The sequence below is a fragment of the Numenius arquata genome, chromosome 1 (genome assembly GCF_964106895.1).
Source record: "Numenius arquata chromosome 1, bNumArq3.hap1.1, whole genome shotgun sequence".
NCBI lineage: Eukaryota > Metazoa > Chordata > Aves > Charadriiformes > Scolopacidae > Numenius > Numenius arquata.
The window spans coordinates 27,162,608-27,184,215 of NC_133576.1; the positions used below are offsets into that span (position 1 = coordinate 27,162,608).

At 37.8% G+C, this 21,608-nt stretch overlaps 1 protein-coding gene across 2 annotated transcripts in view; it reads right to left on the bottom strand.

The window, feature by feature from the left end:
* The window catches only part of CADM2 (cell adhesion molecule 2), a 125,353-nt gene that overhangs the window by 75,955 nt on the left and 27,790 nt on the right, over positions 1–21,608 (bottom strand). For both annotated transcript variants that reach the window (XM_074169152.1, XM_074169144.1), the window contains exon 4: positions 19,301–19,391. In XM_074169152.1, the coding sequence (XP_074025253.1) occupies positions 19,301–19,391 (91 nt within the window). The remainder of the gene's footprint in view (positions 1–19,300; positions 19,392–21,608) is intronic.

A 21,608-nucleotide genomic window follows, 5' to 3' on the forward strand; every position in this document is an offset into this window, starting at 1 on the left:
AATCTGGCCAATTTCATAAACAACAGATTGGACACTTTTACTTTCTCAACTCTTCAGATGTTTCTGGAACCTGCAGGCAATTACTCTCATGAAAGGTAAAATTTGCTAAACTACTTCATTTGTTCCTTCCATCAGTTATGATTGTAGAAACACAAAATGGAGAAGAGAGAAAGAGATGGCCACATTTCCAAACTTTCAAGGTGTTACTCTTACTTGGGAGCAAACAGGGAACTGAAGAATATAGGCACACTGATGAATGCCATAAACAAAAAAGGTAAACCTCTTTTAAATACACCATTAGAAGGTAAGGAAATAGGCATTTCATTTTTTCCAGTTTTATTCTAAAAGACACCTGGATATTTTCATGCCTTTTTAGTACTTCAAATCAAAATACCGAGTGTTTTAGAACATTTTTAGCAGCCAGCTGTCAACCACACTTTTTTTAAAGTCTGAAGCTCAAAAACCATCTTAAGTTCAGAGACGACACTATAACCTCTACAGCTTATGAACAGCTTTCATAAAAAGTGCACTTTAAAATCTTCTGTCTGTAGAAAAAAATGGTATGTATGGCTATACTGTTCATTCTGTGTTGCCAGTTTATAAATAATTAATATTTCTTTTAAATTTTAACCAGGAAAAAAAAAGTCCTCCACAGAAGCTTAACATCTCTTTCAAAAAGATTCCTGAGGCTAAAAAGGCAGAAGGAGAGGTGTAAGCCAATACAGTAGCAGGAAAAAAAAAAAAAAAAAAAACCGTTAAAAAATCTTATGTCATAAATCCTGCCTTACTTTCTGGGGAATGGAAGCCTTGCAGAAGCGACTGCCACTGTCAGCCAACTGACACTAGCTCAAGGACAAAGTACTAGGTAATACTTTGCAAGGAATATCTGAAGGTTGGCCTGGACTTGACCACAGATTAGATAAAGTGCTTTCCAATTTCTGTAAAGTAGCAAAGATGCTGCTTTTGTATCAGAAGTCTTGTATTGAAGCCCTGATACGGACAGATTGCCCAACAATGAGCTGTTCAGGTGGATGCACAATATATTACCTGAGTCATCTAACAGCTCTCAGAGGCAACGGATAAGATATCCCCAATGACATATCGATAATTAAGGGCAAGTGACAACCTTGCTTCTAGGAGATTGTGCAAGTAACTGAAGGGGAAGAGACCTCCATCAGATGCATCTCCCTTACTGCTGGAGGTAGAGGGGGAAAGCAGACTCGATGAAGCCACCACCTGATCCAAAGAATGGAAAGTCAGCAGAGCCTGAGCTTCAGACTGATGACCAGGTAATCTCACACAGGGAAAGAAATGAGGTCCACTCAAGGCTACAGCGACATTATTCCAGTTAGAGAAATGGATTAAAGATGAAGCAGAGAAACAGTGATGCCCTGAAAGCTCCTTTTAAATTCTGGAGCTGGAAGTACTCTTGGATCAGTACTGGAGCATGTTGGTAATATACACCCTTTCCCTGTTCTGCCTGGGATTGGTGCCATGTATTGATGTGCAAATTAGAAATACAAATCCCCTTCCTTTCAGCCTCATAAGTAAAGACCTACACTCTCAGATAAGTGGAGAGGGGGGAAAGGAGAGGAGAAACTATATACAGATAAGTGAATATAAAGAATAATTGTCAAACCTTGCTTAAATGTTTTATTGCTGTTCCTAGGGGCTTTTTCTTTTCTGTCAGAGTACAGCTGAGATGATAAATGGCATGTAAGAATTTCATTCGCATGAAAAATCATTGATTAAACATAGAAATCTTAATGGCCTGGTTTCACTATAATTCTAGTTCCATAGGTTTCTAATTATGTAGTCTGTGTTCAAACAGCTAAATCTTTGGGCTTCTTATACTGCTGTTTACACCTTGTTGATTCCTTCTTAACCTTTAAGAGCTATTGAGAATTAGTATATTATTCGTTTTCATCAGCTGTGAGTAAAGCATGACTATAAGAACAAAGAGCGGTCGAAAATGCAGTGGATTAAATGGACAATATCTGAAAAAAATGTATTTCAAAGACATGCAAATGTCAGCAGTATTAAGATAATATGGTGCTCAAGTGGATGCATCAGAATGGCTGCTGAAAATTACTGGGATTAACCAGGAACTATGCTCCTAATGTTAATGAAGTACTGCTGGGGATTGGAAAGCAGGAGCAAAGCATAATGATAGGATGGGTACACCTTAGTTACTATGTATTTCATAGAACAGAGGAAAATAACATCTCACTGGCATGTCTTCAGATGTGTTTATAACATTGTGTTTCTGTATACAAGTTTACAAGCATACTGCATGCCCAGCCAGGGCAACAAGAGCTGGGGAGAATACTGATTTATCAGAAATAACAGAAAAAATAGCAGAAGGAGATTCCCCACCACCTCTTTTAAATGTTTTAAATTTTCATGTTATGGGATGAAAACGTACATTCTCTGAAACTAGCTTGGCTTACATAGGCTATGCTGAAGTGCCACATGCAACTCTACAGGTAGAGATAATAGTGGAGGCTGCAGGAAAGAGGAAACTGGAACTCTGTCACACATGATCAACATTATATCTGTTGGTGATATCCCCAGCGCTAGTTGAGGCCCAAAGGGTATATCAAAGTATTAATGAGCAAAGATTACTATGAGCTTTTTTCTTCCTTTGATGAGTTAGGATTTTAGACTGCTTAGATATTTCAGCCTGAGACACAGATGCATATTCACATGCCTAATTTGCACTCTTTTCACTAAGAGCTGTGTCCCAACACTCATAAGAAACTGTCTCTGTTATTATAATAAACTTAGAAATCCCATCTAAGAAACACTGGCTGCATTTTTTGACCTAAGGTCAAATGCCTGCTGGCACAAGAATCAAAGAGGAAAATGAAGAGTGGTTGATTCACTTCTGCTTCTTCCATTAAGTAAACAGTTGAAAATCTCATTCACAGTTACTTGCTTGTCCAAATAGTACTTGTTTGAAATAATTTGCTGTTGATGTAAGGCACAGTCAAGGAGAAGCCTCATTAAACTAAAATTCCTTCATGCACTTGAGGTGCAGTGACAACACCCAGAGAGCTGATAAAAGTACCAGTGCTGCAACTTGAATGACAAGCAAGGACTATACAAACTCTTCAGTACCAACCCTCATTAACCAAGGTATGCACTTGACTTTCAATGCACGTAAGAACGTCATGAATTTTGGGAGATGTAGCATAATATCCTCTTTTCACCAGATAAGATACCTTTAATAACTAGCCATAACAATAACATTTCTAAGATTTGTAGTTGAATCTTCTCAACGAGTAACCAAATGTTTGTTGATATTTATAATAGTTATAGGAACACCAAAAGGAATGGAAATACACCATAAAATTTTTGTATCTGTTACCTTTTTCACCAGCGTCAAGAAAAGCTGATGTTGAAGCATACTGTATTAGATCATAATAAATAATAAAGTGTTTCATGCTTTCAGGAGAATATAATGAAATCTTAATAATAATACCATGGGAACTTATGATTATTTATATTTCAGAGCTAAGTCCTATAGCATGGTCTGTGTCAACTTCCTTTACATCTAAAAATAACTTATGAAACAGTAATATAATAAAGGGGAAAAAAAAAGAGACAAACATTACTTACTTACAGGGGTTTGCTTTTCTTCTCTTAAATGTACCGGACAGAGGGGAGTGCTTTAGTTCACCCAAACTTCTCTCACACAGAAAATTACTCTTTTGTACCTTCATGGTAATAATTTTAGTACTGTAAAGGAGATATCCTCAAGCTCTCAATGGGATCCAGCTCCAGTAGCATCTAGTCCTAGCAAGCCACAACAGTCTATGTTCAACGCTTAACAGCACAGAAACAGCTGTACTGGATCAGACCAAAATTTCAGCTATCCAGTGCCTTATCTCCAACACCAGGGGTAAGCAGATGTCTAGGGAACAGGTCAAGCACAGATGTTGCCTCCCCAAGCACTCCTCTGACCTCCAACTATCTCAGGAACTTCTGACACCAAGCACAGTTTAAAAACATTCTGTAAACCTTAAGGATTTTACTTTCCATGAACTTATGCAGTTTTCCCTTGAATTACCATGAATTTTTAGCATCTGCCATATCCATTGACAACAAATTCCCAAAGTTTACCAGTCATTGTATGAAAAATGTACTCCTTGCTTTGTGACAAAACTGGTTCTTATGAGCTTAATTTACCCTTAAACATTTCTATTTGAAGAGAGACAGAACCAACAATCCCTAAAAGCTATCACTTTGCCATTTACAGTTTTGGAAACATCTGTAATATTTTCCCTCTATAACAAATAGGCCACCACAAGGTACATTTTCCATGCCCTTCAAGGAACTCCAATATGTTTATAAAATAGGATTTTCCCCCTGCAAAAACGATTCCCCCCAGAAAGTTTGTTTTTATTCAGATGTCTGCTAATTCTAGTCCTTTTTGTAGTTTTTACTGTTTGTGAAGTCCGGATGTCAGTTCTATGTGCTTGCACGTTCTAGGATCTCTCCTGAAACCCTGTTGTCCAGAATTACCAAGGTGGCTTTAAGCATGAAGTTTCCTGTCACTGTTCATAATTCATCAATCTCATCCCTGAATTCCCTTCAAATGCTGAGGTGAAACCATCTGGTCCTGCTGGCTTGTTACTGCTCGTTTTGTCTGTTTGTTCCACAACCGCCTCCACAGTAAATATGGACGCAGCAAACTCATCTGGTTTCCCCTTAGACCTTGATCCTCAGTTGATCCTAGAGATGTACTGGCACACTTCCTGATATGTTTCAAGAAAGAATAACTATTACTATGAATTCCCTTTCCTAGTTCCTTCTCAAACATTTTTTTTCTTCTTTTTTTTTTTTTAGTCGTTTGGCTTACTGCATTTTCATATTTAATCTGAGAAAATCTAAGGATCTTCTCTTTGCTTTGAAATACAACTTTAGCTTTTCAAATTATGGCTTTGCCATTTTTATTAGTTTACTTTCTCTTCTGCTTAGCCTCACCAGTTTCTCCTTCTCAAGTGTTTCTGCTAGGTGATATGTATTGACCCTGTGGTTCTATATTCTTTTTGTATTTTTCTAACATAGTCCTCAGGCTGCCTGGAAACATTTAATTCTCTTAGCTGCCCCCTTTAGCTTCTTTTTAACAAGATTCTTCATTTTTATGTAGTTCCCCTTTTTGATGTTGATTACCATATAATTGTCTAGACCTCTTTTTTTGCCTCTAGGTGCAAACTGCAAGTAAATACATTTTAAAGAATGAGCTGAACGGAGACCTGGGATGGTGCTGAGAGCTCCCTCAGACTCCCACTCCCTGGGACAAAGCGACTCCATTTGGAGCATTCTAGAAATTGTATGTATGAGGTAAGAAGATAGGCTAGGAATAGTTGAGAGCTATAGAAAGTGAAAAAAAACCCCACCCAAATCACAATTAAATAGCAATAATAAGTAGAAACACTGAACTGTTCCCCATTTATGTCTCTCCTACCACTTCCCAAGGAGCCATGCTCCCCTGCACCCTGTCAGCTCGCCTGGCTCTGGGGTGAGCACTGCTGGGCACTGGGCAGGTCTGGCTGGACCTGCTGCTCCTACTGTGGGGATATCACCATCCATGATAAGTGATCCATAAGTGGATCCATACCATAAATCTCATTACAGAAACCTTGTGTGTCTGTGCAGCAGCCTTTGGCAAGGATTTAGCTGCCAGTCCCCAAGCTCACTGAGATGCTGTACCAGGTACCCAGGGGCTGTCAGGGGGTGCTGCTGGGCGGCCTCTCTGGAGCTGCTGGGGCTGCCCCGAGCCGGACACAGACGGTTCCAGCTGCCTCCAACCAACTCACCGGAGGGCACGGCTGAGCCCTGCAGCCTCGGGGACAGCCTGTGTCATAAAGGGCGAAATGCTGTCTGGCAGCCAGGGGAAAAGTGTGAGAAACAGACCTGGGAGCACCAAGGGGAGAGGAGAAGGAGAAGGAGAAGGAGAAGGAGAAGGAGAAGGAGAAGGAGAAGGAGAAGGAGAAGGAGAAGGTGGTGGTAAAGGTGTTCCAGGCTCCTGAGCAGGAGTCCCCCTGCAGCTACTGGAGAAGACCACTGGAGCAGTGTGAGGGGGAAGCAGCGGCAGAGAGGAGCTGTGATGGACTGACCACAGCCCCCGTTCCCCATCCTCTGGAGCAAGGAGATAGAGGAACTGGGAATGAACAAGGGAAGGTCAGCCTGGGAGAAAGGTGTGGAGTGAAGGGAAGGTATTTTCAGTTTCTTTGTTTCTCACCGTCTAACTCTATTTTAACTGGCAATAAATTACATTAATTTTCCCCGAGCCGAGTCTGTTTTGCCCAGGACAGTATTTGGTAAGTGATCTCCCTGTCTTTATCCCAGTCCGTGTCCTGTTGAGGAGAGTGAGTGTGAGAGTGGCCGGGTGGGCCTCGCAACCAGCCATGGTCAACACCCACCACAGATGGGCATGTGGCAACTCCTGTTAAGCACGGAAGGACATGCAGAGGAGAAAGTTACAGGGTCCTTTGCTAAGGAGTAACCATTTTTTATGTTTTCCAATGTATAAACACTAAGTACTCTCATCTTGTTTGTATTACTTTGATAATGAATAACCTGTGCTGTTCTTCCTTTGTACAAGACTGTTCCCTCAAGCCTCTGCTGCGTAATGCACAAAACCAGGTATGCATGCAGCTCAGCACACACATCTATGATGAAGTTTTCTATTCACAGCCCCACCAGGCAAAATCCAGTAGACTCACCACTGTCTCCCAGTGAGATCGTTCCCTGACTGAGTTATCCACCATTAAGAACCCCAGCATGGCTGCTCAGCCTCTCAGCTGCTTATAGCAGGTCCTCAAATGAGGGACAAACCAGACAACCAGCTATAGCAGTTTCTTGGCAGTTCTCTTCTTGTGGTTCTGCATCCTTCCAGCCCACCACTTCTGCTCTCCTGTGCAAGGCTACAAATCACAGACTCAGTCTTTTCTCAGGTCTTAAAATTTTTGGAAACAGTTTACAGTGGTACTTTAAATACTAAGCCTTGAATTTGGAAATTTCATTTTAACTAGCCAAACTGAGGTCCGAGAAATCTGTGAGGTTTTCCTTGCAATGGAAAGACAAAGACTATCTAAAATGAACAATGAATAATTTCTAATTTACACTAATAATAAATGGTGTTAATGTATTCATTCTCTTGCCTGTTTCCTGCCATGCCTGTCAGAACCACAATCCCACTTGCCTTGTCATCTCCATTTTCTCTGGGACTACTCTCACACACCAAAGAGTAGCATTAAACTCACATTTTCACACCTAAAAAGGTTGTTTGGGTATTTTTCTAACCTTTGTTTTCCATCCCTTAGCAGCTGACTAAATTGGCTGGGATAATGCCACAAAGTTCTTTATGTGGAGATATGCACTTCCTTCTATGCATACATATATTAATATGTAAATATGTCACTCATTTAGCATATTTGTGAAAAATTTATGTCTGAATAGTGCTCTCTCAGAGTAACTGAGAACAACTGTATCAAGCTTCCCAGCAATAACTCTAGGGAAAGGAGACCAAGGAGCGTCTCCCAAAAACCAGAACAATAATATACACACACAACACTGGGAAATTCAATGGGTTTGTGAACAGGTCTCACTGCCTATTCAGTGATGGGGCAAAACCTCTTTGCTGTGCAGTGGAACCATTTCATCACCTTTCAAAGCAGTTCTCTTGGGTTGTCCTGTAGCAAAGAGAGCTGCTGTTAATAGGGACTATATGCCTCAGTTTTGTAAGGAAAGGAAAATTTCCAATATATTTTTGGAAAACAATGTAACCAAGCACTGGATTTGCTGAATGGGTGTCTCTGGTGCAAGTGTAGAATGAATACTGGGGCAGTATTAGGTAGGAACAATGTAGGGACAGGATTCAGTCCTCACTGGAAAAAAACTCCACAACTCACTTGTGGCTTCACCTTTTACATGTAAGAAAGTTATTACAAACGTATGCACCAGACCTGGCTGTATGGTTATCCTCCCATGCTCATTCCATTCATAACCCTTTTTAAACTTTGCACACTGACTGAGAATTTATAATTCTGGAGAAAGACGATCAGGCAAAAGGTTGTATTTGAGTTTGTCGATTAAACCCTTTCTTCCAGTGTTCATTTTCTGCATGTCATTTGCACATACATGAGCCTCAGCTTTGCATGACTGGTGAACAGGCCAATACCTACACCTCCATAGCAATTCAGCGATTTCAAAAAAGGCTATAATCTTAGCTTAAGTTCCAAGCTCAAGCACCAAGAGCTTGAGATCATAGTAAATATACAGAATTGATGTATAATAGACCAAGTCACAGAAACTTGCTTGTTTTGGGTGCTTTAAAAATAGGGGTGGGGGAAGAGATAATTGTAATTTAAGAAAAAAAAAATATATCTAATGTAGACTCAGGAAGCTAGGGAAGGGTAAAAAATAAAAGTAATTTTTTGTATTGAAAAAAATGAACTGAAAAAGGTAAATTAACAGTGGAGAAAGGAACAATACAGACTATTCTCAACAGGGGAAAAAGTAGCAATTCCAAAATCAGTGCCCAACTTCATAAAGAGAGGTTGTGTCTTCAGGACAGGAGGTGCAAGTTTTTGAATGAAAGGGCACTAAATACAAAGAATAAATTAAAAAAAAAATATCCTAATTTGATTTTAAGGTGCCCTCCTTATGCTGTTCTATAAATGTACACTTCTTTCCCTTTAGAAGGATGGTGGTTTACCCTGCTAGCTTACAGCATGTACATGTTCTCAGGCTACTATGCTGCTACAAATGTGGGGTAAAAATGCAGATATGCAATGAACTGCTGTTCTCCGTGACACTGTCTGTTCCGGATCACATCTGTTAGAGAAGGAACAAATTTTGTTTCTGTAATTGTGTAACAGAACAAATACCGTGAGCATGATTTATACTGAAGGAGTTATATTAATGTGTCTTCTTGTGTTTTGCTGCTCATGGTTGATTCAAGACTCCTGTAATTTTACCTGTACACGTAGCTAATTCCTCATCTGTAGAAACTGGAATATCTACAAAACTGGAACACCCATCACATCCTCCCCCAAAACTTTTTTTCTTATGTTTTAACTTTCAGTCCAGTCCTCAATTAGAATTATCCATGCTGTATTTCAATTTTATCTATTATTCTATTCCATGGGCCTTTTTTATTTTAGAATGTGTTCCCACCTGAGAGCAAGGAAAAGAATTATTTCGAAAGGCATACACATGCAAAATGGATTTAATGAGCACTAAAAATGCTGCATTTAGTTGTTTTTCACACTGTACTTTCTGCACCATTTTATGTGTAAACACTGCAGACAAGGGACACTTAAAAAAGAAAAAAAAACAATTATTGAATTGAGCCTATTAGGCAATGTGATCATTTTACAGAATACTAAAGGGGAAGTTCTTAAGCACTGCAGGAGGCTTTATTGTAAAGTGTAATTTTTAGACAGGCACTAATACTCCCACCTGTTTCTGTCACACTTTTTATAACACCAATTTCCCTACTCCCTGCAAAATAGTGGGAGGTGGCGGAAATCATAGAAGGTCCCAGCTGCAAAAAGAAGATAAAACTTCACAGATGACCAGGATGTTTAACACAAACTGAATTTAATCTATTAAATATACATGCTATATCTCAGCAAAAATGTTACCTGCTTCTTAATATGTTTTCTACTACATCACAGCATAATTCCACAGTGGAGGTGTAATGTCAATGAAATATTGGTGTAGAAGGTTACAAGCTGAATATTTACATAATCCTTTAAAATAATTGGCTTTTTCTTGCAAAGACAAACTACCGATCTGGAAAGTTTCACTAAGCAGATTTTTTTCTACAATTCATATGATATTCTTCATAAGATTTTAGAACACTTTACTGAAAATGAGCACTCATTCAACCTAGCATATAACAGAAGCCTACTAAATCAAGGCAGGAGATATCATTAGGATGAATTCCTTCAAAATGACAGTAATTTAAAAATTGGTCAACTATCCAAAGAAAGTAATTACAGCAACAATGGCAAAGTACTGGCAAATGTTGCCAAGTTTGGCTTCAACAGAGATTTGGGCTGGCATCGGTGACTATTAACTAGAATTGTTTTAAAAATAAACTGGGCATAGAATTTGAACGCTGAAAATTTTCACCATTATTAGCAGTTATGTATATTCCAATCTACAAAGCCTCTGTCACATGCTGTGATCAGTCTATGTTGCACATTTTATATTTTCTCTTAACCTTCCTGACTGAAAGAGCTTGAAACATAGTGTTTAATACTGACAAAGCTTTCTTTATATATAGACTGCTGTCTATGTGGGTGGAGAAACTAGATGCTTAACTGAAGTCTGGCTGATGATAAGAAATTTCTGTGTGGCTGACAAAACCCATGGAATACAGAGTGTTTAACATTAGCCCACATGGGTTATATCCCATCCGATCAAGTTAACAGTAGGTCGGTTTTGAGTTAATAATCGTCTACTCAAATATAACCAGTTTTTCTTGGAGAAATGGAAGTTCATGCTTCTCAAAACAGAAAAGAATATAGAGAGACCCTAAATAGGAGAAAGACACAAAGAAAAAGCACCATTAAAAAAAAAAAAAGACAAAGAAGAATCTTTTCAAGAAACTAGAACAAGACAGAAGAGACAAACAGGACAGAGTTACTCACTGAACTTGTAGGAGACAGTCTCTATCTAATGGCTGAACAAGCCAAGTCCAAAGAAAGACAGCTTGGAATGGACAGAGAGTGAGACAAAAGACAGGAACAGGAGAGCCTGAGCTATCCTGAGAGCCGTTCCCCAGTGACCAACACAGAACTGAGAACCATTTTTACGTTTGTCTGAGTCCACACCCAGAAACACAATACTTAGTCCTATATACGTAAGTATTTATTCAAGAATGTTTTTACAGAATCTTGCCCAAATCTGTGTGTGACGTGCCCCTGGAAACTTAACTGTAAGCCCATAGTGCACAGAAGACATAAACATAAGGTAAAGAGATACTTCAGTTACTGAGAGGTATTAGAGGTCAAATATAGTTCTGGGACCAAGGCGAAGGAGGTCAGGGACAGTCCCAGTTTGTTAAATGCAGTTACAACAAAATTAAAAATTCAAAACCATCCACCTTTCTGCTTAAGACAAAGATTGTCTTGTAAAACATAAAACAGTGGAACTCCAGTATCTAACTTTCCTTCTTTCTTTTCAACAACTTGATTTCTGTTGACGGTGGTCCTTTCCAGAGAAACCTGGAAATAGGCTCTTTCAATTCAGGATTTCTTATGAACAAATAAGTATGAAACTTAAGGGAGAAATACTTTGATACCATACTAGTATTTTGCTAGAATAATATTTCATCTTGGATATGGACAAATTAATCCAATTTTCCAAATCATTAATATTTATTGATACTGCCTGAGCATCTAGCTTGGGCTGTGGATTCATTCTGCAAGGTGATTTATAAACACAGAAACATGCACGCTTTTCCAGATCCATTATGATAATTCATACAGACGAAGTTGACACTAGCATTCCTTTCTAGGCTGCTAGGTATTTATGGCACAATCCAGATACTATTCTGCAGTGAATAAAATTTATGCAGAAAATGACATAATTTCTTACAGAAACTCCATCTCGCCTGCTAGAGAAGCTGAGAAGTGTGTCATGTCCAAGTAGGAAAGAAAGAATTGCACATGGACAAAAGCTGGCCGTTAAGACTAATGATTCAGAATCTAAACCTGGCATTATGGTGTATTTTCAAAGCAATATTGGCAAACTACTTACACCAAAATGTTAACAGCTGAATGCCAAGTGGGTTTCTGCTATTTTCTCTGCTAGTTTCTGATTTCAGGCTCTTGAGCATAGATTTGTAGATGTGCTAAGAACTCAGTGTTACAATTCAAACCAATGATGAGCTATCATCTGAGTGTCTTGTCAAATACTCTTGGGAAAATGGGGACTGCATTCAATGTTAGACATAAAACACATGTGATCTATTTGTCAATTTTGATCTCAGGATTTTGTTCTGTTTCAGTTCCCAGGTGTAAATTTAAGGCAATTAAATACCCTAATTGTCCATAGGTGTGATAAAAATAAACATGTAAACATTTGCCAAGTTCTCATATACCAGGGGGAAGAAACATATGAACAACTACGAAGAAATTCTTTTAATTCTGTGTTCTGAGGGCATGCATCAAATCAGACCTGAGTCATACAGATCATTCATATCTATGATTCATAATTACTATTCCACTGAAAGACTCAGGAATCCTCTTCAAAGGCCATACCCTCCCCATAATGCCACATTTTTCAGGAAGCAAAGTATTATGTTTCTCATCATGTAATGAAAGTCAGGAAATCCAAAAGTGTCCCTTCTAGCATTTATCAAAATACCTTCTTTGGGTTCAGAGGTCTTTCCACTTTGAATTAGTTTGAACTAAGGTAACTATTCAGAGGAGAGATTTTCTACTCTTTTCTTTATAATAACATTTTATACTTGAGCTTTTGACAAAATGATTCATGAAATATATAATTCTTCAACTACAAAACATGAAAACTGAAGAAAAAACAGGATCTGTAGATGAAGAAGACAGTGTATGTTGTCTGCCTTGACTTTAGCAAGTCTTCAGTCACTGTCTCCAACGGTACTCTTTGTATCTAGGCTGGGATATTACCATTGTCCTGGATGTGTGTATTACTCAATGGGAGAAAATTTGTCTGGACCACTGAGTAGGAGGACACTCTACCTAGTGGTTGGTTATGAGCAGATTTCTTCAGGAGTCTGTCCCCGTGTCCTGCCCTGTTTAACTCTTTAATATCAAAGACCTGGCTGAGGTGGTGGAATGTGCTCTCATTAAGTTGGTTGTTTACACCAAACTTTGGCTTTTCTGAATATATTTGAGGGGAGGGCCACTATTCAGAGGGGCCTCCACAAAGCTGGAAGAGTGGGCCAGCAGGTCCCTTGTGGGAAGTGGGTAAATTCAGCAAGGACAGATGCAAAATCCAGTACCAAAGTTGAGAAAGACCTGGGGGTCCTGGCCAACTGGCTAGACACGAGCCAGTATGAGTCTAGGCTCCACTGTTTTCTGGTGACTGAATCCTAGTTAACACTCTTCACTAAGTTTTGTCTTTTCACCTAGAGCCCTGTCAGGTCCTTCTCAACGGAAGCATCCACTCACTGGGGTCACTGACAGAATGGTGTTGTATATTTCTCTATTATTAGTACTTGTTTCCATCAGCCTTTCCAAAATGTTAGTCTCACTCAAGGGAGCCTTCTTAAATAGATACTAGAAAAGACAGAACTTTCTGTGGTGATGTCATATCCATGGTTTACAATAGCTTTATAGTGCAAGCTTGATTATTTGGTGTGCCCTCATTATTGAAAGTGATCAATCTTTCTGATATTAAAATATTTGACTATATATTACTGGGTACATATAATATTAGTGTTTATTATTGATTGTGCTTGTCTCTATAAACTTTTCATGACCTTGTGAATAATGTTATTCTAATGAAAGATACATGTATGAGTGTTTTCCTGAAATAAAAATTTTTCCTACTTATTTCAAATAAGGCCAAATATTCACTTTACATTAGTCAACCAACTATACTATGATTCCCCTGAGCTGCATGGAATGGAAAGACATTTCTCTAAAGCACACAAGAGACAGCCAACTCTCTGTTTCCTGTGCCCTAATTATTCCATTATATTTTGACATCCTTTCGGCTGAAATGACACTGATTTAAAAAAAAAAAAACATATTTCATGCATGCTTTGGTGAGAGCGCTGACTAAGAATATTAAATATTGAACCGTTCTTTCACTATGGGGCAGTTTTTGAGTTCACTTTTGGATCGGTTTTGAATCACTGGACTATATTGTTAAGACACAAGGGTGTGCAGAAGCTACAACTTGCAATAAGAAAACACTTGCTTTTAAAATCTTTTGTAAGCACAGATGACATTGTAAATGATCACATTGTCCTTTAGCTTTTATTTTTTACAGCTGTCTTGTTTGTTTTAAAATATTAAAAGTATTGTTAAGCAATATGATTTCAGGAAATTCTAGACATTGCATATGACTTCATAAAAAGGATGTCTGTGATTTCTGAAGCTTAATTACATTTCCTTCTTTGGAAAATAAACAAAGCTCAGGTAAAACTATATTATGTTAAAAAAGAAATAAATTAAAAAGAGTCATTGACAACTTACAGACATAGGAGGCAAGTTCACTTCCGAAAATGTTATATATAAAATGTTATATAAAATTATAATCATAAAACTTTCTAGGGATCCAGCCAAAAATACTGGAAACAACAAAATAGCTCTAAGGATTGAAAAGACAAGAGGTTAGTTTCAATTTGATTTGAAATGATACAATAGCATCTCCAAATGAGGAATGGTTTTGAATAGTGATGTCAGCTACAGGGTGTCTTGACCTAACATGCAGATATATGGCTAAATGTTTTTTTTACCTAAAATATATATATATATATAAAAAAAAAGCATCTCCTTATTATTAAAATTCTCCATAGGGTGAACAAACCAGCAACTGAGTCTTGCATAAAAAGAGACTAAGCTGACACAAACACACCTAGTAGAATTTTTCCAAAAGAAAACTCTTAAGTTAGGTCTACCAACTGGGCATTGATCAATCAGACAACAATCCTCACAAATGTTATCTCAAGTCTCTTCAAATATTACAGAGAATAGGTTATGTTTCTATAGTGAGTTATGTTTATAAGGTCTGTTTAAAAACAATCTCTTTAGTAAACTGATGAATATATTTCCTCTTTTTCCTTTCCACTAGCAGAAAATTGAAAACTGAAAATGTCGTATCTTTATGCACAAAATATTCCAAATACCAACCTTCCACTGTTGTTTATAACTGGTGCCCCAAGTGCTACACAAACTGGACCAAAACATCATCAAATTCCGAGATCTAAGTCCATAAGTGTAACTCAAGTTTTTTAGAGAATACTCAAACTTTGATGCTAGATCCTGGAGGCAATAAATTTAGCCAGAGTTGCATCTGAAAGCAATAATGATCTGTGACACTTTATTAATCCCTCACATGGCCTGCCTCTGCAAAACCATCATAGAACAGGCAGGATCCCGGCCTGCTCTTGTTATTGGTATCATTACACTTATAGCAGCAACAGCACTTACCCAGAACAGCTTCTGCCTCCAAAGTAATTCCCCTAATAATAATAAGCACAGGGTAATGACCAGAGTCAGAGCTATCCTCATCCCCAGAAGAATGAGCAAAGAGATAAAACCGCAGTTACAGAATTTGTGCATCCCCTCTTACGCCCTCTCATGTTGCCTCACTGGATCATTCAAAATGGCTCACTCACATTTCCATCTGCCTCTCTACCCCCTCTCCCACCCTTCCACTTCTCTTCTCCCCCTTAGCCCACTGGCAGAATTCCTGTTCCAACATTGCTCTCTGCACCGAGACCAGAAATGTGAGGCAACACAAACCCATTCACAGCAAGTAGCAACCACAGAGTCTGGGACAATTCCAGCCCATCTCACACATTATGACAACTGATGCCGCACACATCCAAGTGTCTGAGGCCATTTTTTCTCTCGTCCAAAGTCACGGCCATTGACTGGTCAAGACAAATCTTGTACCCTGAAGTATGAACCCTTAGCAGGACTTAGTTCCCCAGTTCTCACACCAAATAAACAGTTGTTCCTCACCTCTCTGCTTTATCTCTGGAGGATGCTGTTTTGGCAGGAGATGCAGAGGGCAGTTGATTTCCCGATGGTGTTGGTCTGAGCAAGGCTGCCCTCCCATTCCCTGAGTGAGGTAAGGATTTTTCTTAGGATTGTGTTGTAGCTTTGAAACACAGTTTCTGGGCATCCGTGATGCACATGATTTGAGGAACAAAATCCCTGCAAGAAGGGACTTGGTGATGAGATGTAAGATGGGGTAAGTATGTTCTAACTTTAGCCTCATTCTGCTTTTCCCTTTTGTGAAATACTCTGCAGCAGCTATAACTACCATGATTGTCACCACAGCCATGCCCCAGCTTCATTCTTTCTCCATTTTCATCCCTAATGTCATTTTGAAGACTGCAAAAATTGCTCTGAGATATAACAGAAATGTACCTATAGTAAGTGTTCATTTACTGGTATGATTCACTGCTGCCTACAGGAAACAGGAGAGACTGTTGACAGTGACATACACTCGACAGTGTATAGAAATTAACCCATGGTGTGTAAATGGCTATGAAGGACCATGGTTGGCTCCGAGCTCTCCATGGAGCCCACAGTTTATCCCTTATCTTGTGACACTGACATATTAAGGCTCTGTGGACATCTCCAGTTTCTCTCTCTACAAGCCAGAAGGTAATCATAATGTAGGTTGGGAGCATGACATTACTGTTTCTCATGCTAAGCAACTGCAAACTGCTCCCAGGAGGATGCCTATTTATTACTGGCTCTGTGCCGTGAAAGACTGACCTAATGAAGCAATACAGAGCAGCTGATGTTGGCAGTTCTTGTGGTATGAACAATTAGAGGTGCATTTATTGGCAAAATATTTGTGTCTCAAAGGCTACCACATACAGGTGCCCTGCCTTGATAATTCTGTGGTGTGGAGTTTTTATTTGGCTGCCCTTTCAAAACCACATGTAAGGTTTGCATCTGAGTCCGTTAAGGTTGCAACTGAGTTCTATGTAAAAAATAATAAATAAATCAGTAAACACCTCAATTGCAACCCTATTTTAATTAGTATGATTTAACCAATGTCTCCTAATGGTATCATATAAAGAGTAACTACAATATTTAGTGTACCAAATAGAAAATATTGTGTATGTCAAGATAAAACATACCACTTTTATAGTTTTTTACTGCCTTCAGAAATGACTATCAAATACAGAGGTCTAGAGGAAAATCTAATATCTGAGAGGATTAGTTGTCTCTTTTTTAACAGAGTGACATCTTTGGTGTGTGGAAAAAAAGTTAGCCCATTTTCAATGAAGATTATGAAAACGTGGTTATAACCTGCAGACAGAGCGAGATGCATCTCAGTGACATTAAACATTTGATATAAATTTGATACTAACAAAAATTATATAAATATCTATATTTAGATACCTATATATTTGATATCCCAAAATATAGAGTTAGATATGTGACTGAATTAACTGTTTAAATGTAGTTAGTGGAGACAAAGTAGCAGAGGTATGGTCCAGTCTGGCTCCTTCTTCTGTAGCTGTCTTATGTAGATCAGACCAGTCATGTTATAACGGTGTGTAAATCTCTCCACCAAACGGAAAGAGAAGCCCAAGTGAGCAGCTCAGATGTAAATATGTACTGTGCAGATGTTTAAAGACAGTTGAAATTATTTCCATACACTCAGAAACCAAAAAGTACCACACCTCCTTGTTGTAATGCTCAGAGGCAACTGAAATCATTGGGAGGACTAGAACCCCTAGCTGGTATTATACACCTATTCCTCCCCCCGCTCCCCCCCAAGTACCGATTACATCCATCTGTCCAACCATCCAGCTATCTGTCTCACAAAACTAAAAAGAACAAAATGAAGAAATTAACTCACGACCTCCAGATTTCTTATGATTTAAAACCTCCAAATGTTAGGGGCCAAGCTGTCCTCCACACCAACAAAAGGTAATTAAAAATATGTAATGACCACCTTCTAAATCTTTATCCCTACAGTGAATGTTAGATAAGTAGTGAAAATCAAACACCAGGGGCTAGGATGCCTGCAGTTTATGAGCCAAACAGAGCACTTGGCATGTAACTATTGCCTGTTAAGTCATGAGGAAAACACTGAAATAGGGAAAATCCTAAATATCATCTATCCAACAGAGCAATCAGGGCAGTCAGGGCTGACCTCTTTCCTAAAATTAAGCACTTGCACATCTTCTGCTGAATCTGAAATTAATGGGGAAACAGACTCTGTACCTCCTGATACCTAAGGGAATGCTCAAAGGCTATTAGGTACATGGATAATTCCTTCTGCTTCAAGTATATTATAAAAGCAACAAATGGCTCACAACTGATTTTTCTGAGTTACCTGCAGAGGTATCTATCTCAGAAACATGTATTACTTCAGGAGTACATAGGTAGATGGAAGAGCAATTGCATTGAGCACCACATAAGACTAATTGGATGGACCCCTAGTGTTCTGGTCTCAAGCACGGAAGAACCATGATCTAGATTCTGAGTTGCTCAGCCCAGTCAAGATTTGGATGGAGGAGTTACTTTAAAAAGATACAGGCATATAATATGAAAAAGAAAAGTGCTTATGGAGTTTAAATGGTGTCAGACTAAACTCAGAAGAGTCTTTTCAAAATAGAAATTTTGGACTAAAATGCCTGACTTGACCTAAATCTAACTTCAGGTTTCTACATTAAGTAATTCCATAAAGTCACTAAAGTTACACCAGAGAGAAATGCAGCCCGAAGTGACATGGGTTTTGCATGCAAGTTGCACCTTTTCTAGAACCAAAATATTATTGCACTATCATTTTCAAGACCATTCTAAAGTTGCATATCACCTCTCCATATAACACTATATATTAATCTTTTGAGCAGAAGGTCAGCATTTAAGAAATTTGTTTCATATTAACTTAATATTAATCAATTGGATTATTTATGTATCTTTATGGGTAAATATAAAACAGCTCATTTGTGAAGATACTGTTTTAAAGAGTGAAGTCTATTTAAATAGTAGATTCTGTGCAAGAGTTAATCTCTGCAGATCTGCCTTTAAAAAATATTATGGCAGAGATGTTAATTTCCAAGTATTATGGCAGAGATGTTAATTTCTAAGTAAAACAATTTATATTCTTAAAGCAGGCTACATCTTTTCAAATTCTGGAAGAACCAGGCAGCCAACCTGCACATATCATTAAACTTCAAATTCCCCTGTAAATGACAGCCAAAGCATCCAGAAAGTTCAATATATTTTCTCTGAGGCTAGTTGAAGAAGGAAGATTTTCATGAGACGTTTTTACTTCTATCATCAGTTCAATGATGTAAACAGTGACTGATTAAGCTTGCACTCCTTTCAGGTTGATATACCTGACTGAAAAAAAATAATCTCACAGCTGGAATTCTTCCTGAAAACTAAAATAGATGACAAAGTAAAAGACCAATCTTCTATAGACACTTAATGAAGACAGGCTTCAAGGAGTTTTCTATACCAGAGATTACCTTACACCCCAGGACAAGACAAAACAAACCAGCAGATTTCTGCATCTGAAGATTGCAATCACAGCAGAATAAGGAAAATAACAAAAACATATTACTCGTTAAATCACTTACACTGGTTTTCCTTTGGATTCACAAGTCAAAATTATAGATTGTCCTTCTTCAGGCCATGAATTAGAAGAAATGATTTTAACTAAAGGTGTATCTAGGAAGAAAAAGAATAGACATCTTGTTTATACACACAAAAAAGATTTATTATCTAAGAGTACATTCTTCTCTATTTACAAAAGACTATACCATAGATTTAATTTACACTTGGAGATGCTTTTATACAGAGCCTTGTGCAATTTTCATTGTCTTCAGGAAGGCAATAAAAATGACCAATGGAACTAAACCAGTAACTTTTTATATCCCAGGGAAACACAGAGAGAAAGCACGTGTATACTCAGAGGAAATAACTTCTTTCTTTCTGTATTGAATGCAAAAACCCCATACAACTATTCCAAAGTCTGATATCTAACAACAAAATAAAAAATATTGAGGATGAATAACAAGTACTCTGTGCAATTGCTTCTTTGTCTATTTATAGGTTGATATGATGCAATGCTGCTATTAGAGGAATGAATGCAATAATATACATTTGAATAAGAACACTTTTATTGTTACAGAAGCTTGAAACTCATAATAAGAAAGCTACAATGGGCTTTCAGATAAAATACCTTGTTACAGGCATTTTACAGGATATTATTTCTGAAATGCAATAATGCTGTCCCTAAAACAGAACATTCTTTTTGTTAAACAAACTTTACAAAGAGAATGTTTTAAATATCTGCAAAAAGCACTATATAAAAGCCTGTAATCTATCCCAAAAATTTAAAATATTATTCCTATACATTGGAATTAACTTTATAGTTTTAATTGCAAAAAGATACACAATAGAACTACTGTGAATTAATGCAGAATAAAGCACTTGCAGTAGGTCTTTAACTTTTGGAACATTTTGCCAGCTGGCTTGCAAGGATATATTCTGATAATAATAAAAAAAAAAAGACCACAAAGAAAGAAACATGTCTATACAAAACAGTTTTGTCCTTAGGAAAAGGAAAAAGAGTTCATAGTCATAGTGAGAAAAATTTTCAGACTTAATAGGAAAATATAAATTCTTGTTTCCTCCACAGTTTTCTGATACAAAATACACATCTTCTTCTATGGCATAAGAAATGCTTTAACCTGCAAATCCAGGGTATCTAAGTTTTGTCTCATCCAATTTGCAATTTCTATTTTCGTTAGCAGTGAAGTAGTAATGACACCACAGATATCCGATTATCAAGCAAACGTGAAACATGACCATATGACCCTACAAAATCAAATGGAAAAAAAATGATATGCTGTAACAATATAATTTCTTATTGAGATGCTAACAGTCCTGTTAAATACTAAGTGGTATATGAACGATTCCAAATGTTGAAAACATTTTTCTAACTTTGATTTTTATTTTTGGGATATTGTGATGTATCAGCATGGCACAAGACAAGAAGAGGGGAAGGCTTAGTGTAGAATTGTCACAATTCCACTGAAAGCACTGTCAGCATCATTTAGCTCTCAGTACAGCTGTACTAACCTTACACTAGTAGCAAATCTGTTCCACAAGTTCATATTTTTAAGGACCCTGCAAACCATTATGCAGGTGACTAATCCTTTGGAGGTCATGCTGGCATTTGCTTCATTTTTAGCACATGCTTAAGGCACTGACCTCAAGTGCCTTAATAAATCAGGGCATCAAGTACTTCTGTGATTTCAGTGGTGCTATTGAAGATGAATAAATTACTCTCTTGACTATACATTGAACCAGAGGAACAAATTAGTATCAGATAGGAATACATGAAGAATTTAACTGAGGGAGGGAGACAACTAATGCAATGAGATCAAGAGGTTTCCAGAGAAATATGAAAAAGAGCTAAACTTTGATGGAAGCAGTCATGATAGCCACAGGTGAAGAAAGAAATTAAAGGCCTGTCTAGCTAGCATTACTGGCTTAAATATTTAAGGAATGATCAGCATTTTATGCATTCCTGTAAATGACCCACATAAAACAGAAGAAGGGGCTTCAAACAATTAATCTTTCATTTGCATGGATCAATGCAGTGCAGTTTCCCCCAACTTGAAGTTCCCATTACAGCTCTTTGTTCACCATGCACTTCTAAATAGAGCTTACTAACACAGAATAAGAAAGGTCTTACATTTATTTTTCATTCTCTAATGCACAATATTGTAGTGTAGGGAATTTATTCCCTTGTGGTCTTCCCTACTAATTGACTACTGTACAAATAGTACTGTCACTACATGTTTCTTTAAAACAGGAAACACAAGGATTAATTCAATACATAGTTTTTAGGGAAGCTTACAATTCACAATTTTTGTA